This window comes from Sorghum bicolor, chromosome 6 (assembly GCF_000003195.3).
Source record: "Sorghum bicolor cultivar BTx623 chromosome 6, Sorghum_bicolor_NCBIv3, whole genome shotgun sequence".
In the NCBI taxonomy this organism is placed as follows: Eukaryota; Viridiplantae; Streptophyta; class Magnoliopsida; order Poales; family Poaceae; genus Sorghum; species Sorghum bicolor.
Window position 1 is genome coordinate 25,675,730 of NC_012875.2, and position 8,786 is coordinate 25,684,515.

Sequence of the window (8,786 nt, forward strand, 5' to 3'; positions counted from 1 at the left end):
TTGGGCATAGAGGAATGACCACTGGCATACTTAGATTAAAAGTTCAGATTTGAACACACCTATATATAGCTATAAGTTGTCAAAACTGATTTTTATAAAGAAAAGCTTTGTTTTAAATACACATGTGACATGTTTACTGTTGAACCTTGCTCCGATACCAGCTGTCACGGAACCGTCCAAATTATAAGAGCACAAGTACAAAAACAATCACTGAAGCGATCAATTTATCATACTTGAGCCCATATAACTCCGGTAGTCCAACAAAATCACGAGGGATTTCAAACCAACCAACATACAAGCCAAGATCGTAGTGATTCAACATAACAAGTCACACGTTACATGCATTTCACAAGTAGTTCAAGTATATCGGAGTTCGATAAGATTATTACAACTCAAGTTTACAATAGCGGAAGCAAAGTATTTGAAACCAATATCACTTTTATTTCAAATACATGCCAGTACCATGGTCCATTCCAACAAAAGCATCATAGATGAGGTAAGTAGGAAGGATCATGCCCATGATCTTACTCCTTCCCTAAAGCAGGAGTCATCCAAATCTTGCAGTAGCTATGATACATCACAACCTGCAACAAGTGGGAATAAACCCTGAGTACGAGAATGTACTCAGCTAGACTTACCCGTCATAAACCAGAAATAAATGACACCAAGGATTATGCAAGGCTGATATATAAGTGGAGCTTGTTGGACAACATTTTGCATAAAAAGCTTAAGTATAAATAGTTAAACCTTTCTTATTTAGCATCCATTTAATTCTCATTAACCTATCAACTAGATTAGCACCTGTACTATAGCAATCACTTGATTAATATCAATCAATAATAACCATATCAGGTTTATCAAGGCCGTGATCATCATCATCATCATCATAGAACCATTAAGTTATTTAGTGAATGCTACGTTTGCCGCTGCTCTGTCAAGTTCTCACTATCCGGGAGAGACGGCGATTCGAATCGATTCCTATCCAGCTGGAGGGGTATTCCTAGCACTCACCCAAGCATCCCCCGTCGGAGAGCCAACGGGTCACCTTTGGTACGACTCAGGAATCGCGGTTCCGATCAGCGCCGCACTCCCAGGGCTACCACTCTGCCAGGGAGGTCAGGAATTTTAACTCACCTGCCTTTGGACTTACGCCAATGGTCCCCCGCACACCGCACTTCCTCCGGTAGTGCGCACTTTATACTTGCCGGTCTTCCGGCCTGAGTCATACTACTAGGCTTCGCGGTCGGAACGAGTTATCCGGCCAACTAAGTGTTAGGCATGCGTTCAACATGACAAGAGGACGTACAACGATCGGTCCTTAACCGACACAGACGGGGATAGATCCGCACCCAAGACCTCCATGCCTTGTTGCGTCACTATCATCATCCCGCCCGGTCTCCTTTCATATTATTAACACATGGTTCTTTTCCACGATAGCAAATATAGCCAACCGTGATCCGGAATCCACCTATATCCTGTAGGTGACAGGAAATCACCTGGCTTCTACCGAGCTAAGCATGGCTAAGCATAGACATGATCCTAACTAATTAGGATTCAGGTTATATATATACTGGACAAGGAAGGGTATATATATGCAGCAAGAGTTTCATCCAACTCCTATACTTAATGCAACAATACATATATAACATATATATACTCATTCACTTTCAAAAGTAGGAGGCTTATAATGCTCCGGGGCTTGCCTGGAATGTGACACCGAGTCAGATTAGTTAGCTTGCGCCATCTTGACGGCATCCAAGTTCACAACACTTGTGTAGTCCTCCCATCATCCCGATAGGTCCACCGTCATGCCCTTCACGTGGTTCATCTAGCGTACCTAAATGACATGCAAGATGCAAGTGCATGAACACATGTTTCATAGGATCACATAACACTAATTAACACCACCAAGACATGAGTCACTTAAAACCACACACAATGTAAGTTAATCAAGCATTCATGCATTTTTAGCAATTCTGGACATACATGCAACAGTTGAGTAAATAAATCATAACCAGAGTTCTACAGACCCAAAATCCATGCAACAAGACATTATGGAAAGCTTATAAAATTATATACAATTCATATTTAATCATCTTAGCATGATTAGAAAGTTACCTAAGTCAAACATACATATTTACAGAATCCGGTCCAGGAATTCCAGAGATCAAGCATTTTGACAGATAAACTTAATACCCTTATAACTCAGAAACCATTTGTCCAAATGATATGAAACTCTAACAAAAGCTATATGAAAGAGTTATCTACAACTTTTGTATAGACAAGTTTCACAGCAAACATAATTTATACTATGAAATTCATTGCACAATCAGGACTGCTCATGTTGCCCCAAACAGTAGGGTACAATTATAGGTGGAAAACTGATAGACACTTTAAACAAGCATAACTGGAGTTGTCGACCTCCAACAAACATGATTATTAACTTCGTAGAAAGCTTATAAAGTTACCTACAACTTTATTATTATCATCTTAAGATGATTTCATAGTTAACAAGGTCAATTAACCCCATGAAGACATCTCTGTCCAAAGCATAGACAAGACCTGTCATGCCACATTAAACAGTTATAACATCATTTTCACATGTCCACAAATTATGATTATGGACTCTCTAGAAATCTTACTAAATTGTGAACAACTTTGTTATAAACATCAAGAGCTCATTCGATCACAAAATATCACACATAGCAATATACCAAGCAAACAACTATAAAAGCAATCTATCATTTTTAGGACAGCCCACAACAGCTTCTTGTTTAAATCATAACTGGAGTTACATAACTCCAAAAGACATGCAAGAAGACATTCTGGAAAGCTTAAGAATTTATATACATTTGATATTTAGACATCAAAGCATAATTCTCAACTTAAGCTGGTCGAAATATTAGGATTACTGAATCAGGTCCTAACAGGACAGAGAGCAACCATTTCTAAAACCCAACTTTAAACAGCCATAACATACAAACCACATAACCAATTACCACCAAATTTTAACAGCAGCTAGATAGGTGAATTATCTACAACGTTGCTATAAACAAGATTCCCAGAAGACATCATTTACCTATTGTAATCCAAACAGTTCCACAAACTGTCCAGAAACAACAATTGCAAACAATTAATTATTAACTTATGTTTCAAACATGCTTTTGAGCAAAACCATTGTTACCAACAGTTTGCATAAATCTAAAGAACACCAGAAAACATAGTGGACACTCCTAAATAAACTCTTTTTATGCCATTTGAATAATCATAGCAACCTCTATTAAAAGACAAATTGCTATGCAAGAAAACATGTGAGAGCAAGATAAAACTAAAGATCACCATGTTCGGTAAACACATTGCTATGTTAGTATTTCTCAGGCCACAATATCACCATAATATGGCAACGAAACCATACTTCATCCCTTTTTGCATATAAGAAATACACTCCAGTGAGGGTATGCACATAGCTAACATTATGCAATTGCAAAACCTGAAAGTTTAGGACAGCAGTAGTACAATCACTTAGGGAAAACATATAGGGAGATAAAGGCTATGACAAATTATGTTCTTTAGCATTTTAGAAAGTCTAGGAAATTCTCTATAGATTTCTAATTATAGCATAGGCCTGATTCCTAGGTAGACAAGATTGAAGACAAACACAAACAAGCACCACTGCACAACTAGGACAGAAAACTGATATAAACTTCAGAAATACATAACTGGAGTTCAAACTAACCAAAACTATTGTTCTTTAACAATTTGGAATGCTCAAGAAAAACACTACAATTTCCTAGTTATCAGCAAAATCTAATTTCGAACTAACATGGTCGAAAACACACCAAACTTCAGATCTGTACAGCATGCAGTTCAAACCTGACAGCAAACTTTGAAAATTCATAACTCTCAAACCTGATGGGATAAAATCATGATATTTCACGAGCTAGTAGATCTGAAGGTCCTCTACAACTTTGTAGTTGACGAAAACACCTATTTCATCTTCTATGTTGTCTGGATTTCTTCCCCAAGGAAATCTGCAGAAACTGTCAGTCTGAAATCCGAGGAACAACATTCCAACAACTTTTCTCCCTCACTAATCCACTTATTCCCATGGCCAAACTCTACCTAAACACTAAAATCATTCAGTGAAGGGCGAAATCCAACTCACCATGGTCACCCACAAACCCTAGTGAAGCAGGAAGAGGTGGGGAAGACCAATCTTCATGGAAGACCATTGGACACTGGAGCAGGGTTGCTGCTTTCTGCAGTAAAGGGAGGGGGAGATGGGGAAGATGGAGATGGGCTTTTGGGATGTGCTCACCACGGTCTTGGGATGCTCCAGTAGGAGTAGTTCAGCCAGGAACACAGCAAGGAAGGAGATCGAGATGGGGACTCCTCCATGGCTTAAGCTTGAAGAAGATGAAGCTTGGGGCTGTCTTCACCATCTTTGGCAAGGCTGAGGGCGTGGGGAGCAGCAGCTCATCACTGGTGTCATCCTCCAGCAAGGGCTGGGCGTCCTCCTCCTTCTTCTCCTCTCCTCTTCTTCTTCTCCTCTCCTCTCCTTTTCCTCTCTCCCTCTGTTTCCTGGTGCTTGGCGTTGGGACAAATGGGGGATTGAGAGAGGGAGTGTGGAGGGCTGGGGTATATATATATATGTGTGATATGTGCTGACATGTGGACCCCGAGCAAGTGTATATGGGTCTATATATAAGCAAAAATGTATTATCCAAGTTTAAATTGGGGCTTACTTTCATGGATTAACCTTAACATGATCATCACCACTTATCATGACATGTTTGAGCTCAAAACCTAAAGTCCAACTCGTGGCAAACACCTGGGGTGTTACAGTAACAATAGATACAATCAAAATACAAACCCTTTTCGGCTCCAGCCACCAAACTTAGGAGTAGGAGTAGAAGTAGATCTCGACGAGGCCTTCAACAAATCGAGTTGCATCGATTGATTTCGACCTTCAGTTTGCTTGTAAGTATTGCCATAGTTCATGTTTAGTTTATCATGGTTTCATCATCCGAACTCATGTCAAACTTGATTTTGAACTAGTTATCGACTTGAATTGTATTTGTAAGGCTGTATTGCTTTAATCTCTTATGAATATTGATTCAAGTTAGTTATCGGCTCTATTAAATTGGTAATTTAATAGATTCATTAAGTTATCAATATTGTTTAAGAATTAATGTTTTATTTATCGTAACAATATTCTGCGCAATCAAGATTTGACAAGTTAAGCTAACAATGATTATGAAGCAAAATTAAGATAATTAACCTATTGATCCTGATTGTTACATGTTGTGCGTTCGGGATATTTATGTTTGTTATGACAGATTTGGTAACAACAATCGAATCTAATTGTAATGAAGTAAATAGATCATGTTTGTGCTTCGTGGACCCTGTATCTGCTAAATAGTCGATCCAGTTAAGTTTAAACTAATAACGCACGTGCACGAACCCGTTTGTGCATTAAATGAACAAGTAATCTGTGTTGGATTTATTAAAGGCCGTTGGCCGTTAGACCAGTGAATGTAGATTTGATGCAATTATGAAAGTCATTTATTAAGATCGCAAGCCTTTAGACCAGTCTTAATAAGTTGTTGTTTATGTAATGGATAAATGTATATTGTACGTACATTATTTCTTATTCACACATAAGCGTATCGGCTAAATAGCTGATCCGATTATCTTTATTCATAAGATGCAAGTGTTCGATAAGAATTTAAATGTTTTATATTATTTATCTTTCTGCATCATCATCATCAGGAGTTAACTTTCTAGTTAATTTCCTTCATTCAACGGCTTCTCAAGGCCATATATCTCAAAACTGTCTGGCAATAACCGGTAGGTTTCATAACTTGACTTTTTGTATCTCTACCTTGTAAATTTCAGGTCAAATTGACTCGCACGCTCGGAATCAATTCACCAAGCTCGAGTGTTCGTTGCTCAGGAGGTCTAGGACTTCAGCTCCTGTACTCTCTTTGAGAGTCCGCGAGATTATTGATGTGAGAAACCAATTTTTGCACTAACAACCGCGAAGGGGTGGGCACAGTGGTGTGCGCGGGCCCGGGGGCGATGGTGGCGGCGGCGGCAAGCGGCGGGCGTGGCGACGAGCGGCGGGCGCGGTGGCGGGGTGAGCGCGACAGGCCATGAAGGGGAGGGAGGGGAGAGGGATTTTTTTCTTTTCTTACTTTAGTAATTATTTTTTAGTGAAAAATTGAATAAAACCATAAAAAATAGCAAAAATTATAAAAATCTGAAAAAATATAAATAAAATTAGAGAATACTATTATGTCTTTTATATGTAATTTTATTCAGAATTATTTTTGCATATGTAATTATGTTGTGTGGAAATATATGTATGTATTATTTGTGTCTATCCTTTTATAAATACTTGTTATTATTTATCTTTCTATATGTAATAGGATTCATAATTATTATTTCATACGTGATTATGATGTACGGAAATATATGTATGTATTATTTGTGTCTGTCCTTTTATAAATACTAATTATTATTTCTCTTTGTATATATAATAGGATTCATAATTATTATTTCATATGTCATTACGATGTACTACCTCGGTTAATCTAAAAGATGACGTCCTGCCCATTCTACCACTGCATGCAAAAGAATGACGTTTTGGCTAAACCACGCTAATCTAGATGATAATGCCACTGCATGCCCCTTCGACAAACCTCCTCGATTCCCATCCGCGCTGCTCACCTCTATGGCCCTCGCTGCATGTCTTTAGGGCACTCAGGGCAGTCCCAATGGGGAAACTAAATGTAGTTTCTATCCCTATTAATTATGTTGACAACTCAGCATTTTGATGATGTGGCACAAGAGTTAATGAGGAAAGAGACAGTAAAACGAAGAAATCGTTTCTACTCCACGAAACCACCTCTACCCTCGCAACGAGGCGGATAGACACGACCCATTCTCCGTTGGGAAGAAACCACCGGTGTCGAGGGATCCCGTACGCCGCCGCGCTGCCTGCTTTGCGCTCGCTCGCTCGATCCCGCCCGGCTTCGCTTCCCTCCCTCTCCCGCGCCGTGATGGGAATTGACGACGGGCTCGAGCTTCACGTTGCCGTAGGAGGAGTGTGGCAAGAAGTGGTGGTGGTGGTGCGGCGGCGGGGGCTTGCTGTCGACGAGGACGCCAAACTGCTCGGAGATGACCGGACCGCAGCCGGTGGTGGTGGACGAGGGTGTGGTGGAGGTGGAGGTGAGCACAGACACAGAGGGCGGCGAGGCCGAGGGGTTGCCGCCGCCGCCTGCGGTGTCGGCGTCTGGGAGGTTGACGGTGGTGATGTCATGGATGCTGGAGCGGCGCTTGTCCTTGCCGCTGGAGTTGAGGCGGATGAAGTACTTCTGCGCATGGCTAGGCACCTGCGTCGGCGTCCAGCTCGTCACGAAGTTGCGCGAGATGTTCCGCCAGTCCCCGCGCCCGTACTTCTTCAGACCCATCAAGAACAGCCTGCGGTACGGTAGGCAACCAGAGAAAGATTGCAGATTAGCCATGAAATTTTCAGCAATCAAGGGCGCAAGTTCCATTTGTTGTGCGAGAGAGTGAGAGGATCAATTGGGGTCAGGGCGGCTGCTTACTTGTGCTCCTCCTCCGTCCAGGGGATGCATGTTTATGCTGGACTGCAAGTCATTGTTTATTGTCGTCTTTCTAAATTATGTTATTCAAATATTGTCTTGTTTCCTATCATGTGATGAAGCCGCTGATGACTACATGGCTGATTGCCACAGCTAATCTAATCATCTTTTGTGTTGTATTTAATTTATCTTTTGTATTAAATATCTTATAGAAACCATGGGTTGGGAGAAGCAGTTTCTATAAGACATTAATTGCTCTTTTTCTCTCTTGGAATCTACAACTAGAAATTCCCATTGGGACTGCCCTCACAAAGCAAGACTCTATCACAGAGTCCAAGACAATTAATTACATAGTATTTATGGTATTTTGCTGATGTGGCAGCATATTTATTGAAGAAAAAGGTAGAAAAACTAAGACTCCAAGTCTTATTTAGACTCTAAGGGCACTCCCAATGCAAGACTCTATCACAGAGTCCAAGACAATTAATTATATATTATTTATGGTATTTTGCTGATGTGGCAGCATATTTATTGAAGAAAGAGGTAGAAAAAATAAGACTCCAAGTATTATTTAGACTCCAAGTCCACATTGTTCGAGGTAATAAATAACTTTAGACTCCATGATTGAGTCTGCATTGTGAGTGCCCTAAGTCCATATTGTTCGAGGTAATAAATAACTTTAGACTCTATAATAGAGTCTGTATTGTGAGTGCCCTTATTAAGCTATCGTCGCATTAATATCCATTGCATATTCTAAAACACTCCCAAACAGTGCAGAGCTCCATGGCAAAAATTTCAACCTCTCGTTGCGCGCCAGACCAAACTTAGGCAAACAAATGCGTGCCATGCAAAAAATGCAACACTAGGAAAAAATGTGCCCACTAGGCTTTGATCGAAGCACCTCAAGACTAATACTTTGCTACGCTAACCCTTTGAGCTAGCAAATGTTCTTGTATAGCATGCATCCACAACCTTATTTAATAGGGGAAAAGAGGGAAAACTCTACCTTAATTAATAACTTCTTGGTATGCTAATTAATAGGGGAAAAGAGGGAAAACTGTGTCCTAAACGTCATCTTTTAGAGTAACAGAGGGAGTATGAAAATATATGTATGTACTTTTTGTGCCTATATAAAACTTTTATAAATATATGTCCAATGAATTATAGGCTTAAGCT

The 8,786-nt window shown here is 40.1% G+C and overlaps 1 protein-coding gene and 1 long non-coding RNA gene across 2 annotated transcripts; both read right to left on the minus strand.

Annotated features, from left to right (window-relative positions):
* On the minus strand, positions 1,795–4,626 carry LOC110436231. The gene is made up of 3 exons (XR_002454036.1): positions 3,910–4,626; positions 2,469–2,562; positions 1,795–1,837 (listed from the first exon to the last, which is right to left on the minus strand). It is a non-coding gene; the product is annotated as an uncharacterized LOC110436231 (long non-coding RNA).
* On the minus strand, positions 6,894–7,642 carry LOC8069461 (transcription factor MYBS1; the record flags this gene model as incomplete). The annotated part of the gene is made up of 2 exons (XM_002447575.2): positions 6,894–7,485; positions 7,614–7,642. Coding segments are annotated over 2 exons (621 nt in total), but the record flags the coding sequence as incomplete, so codon positions are not given.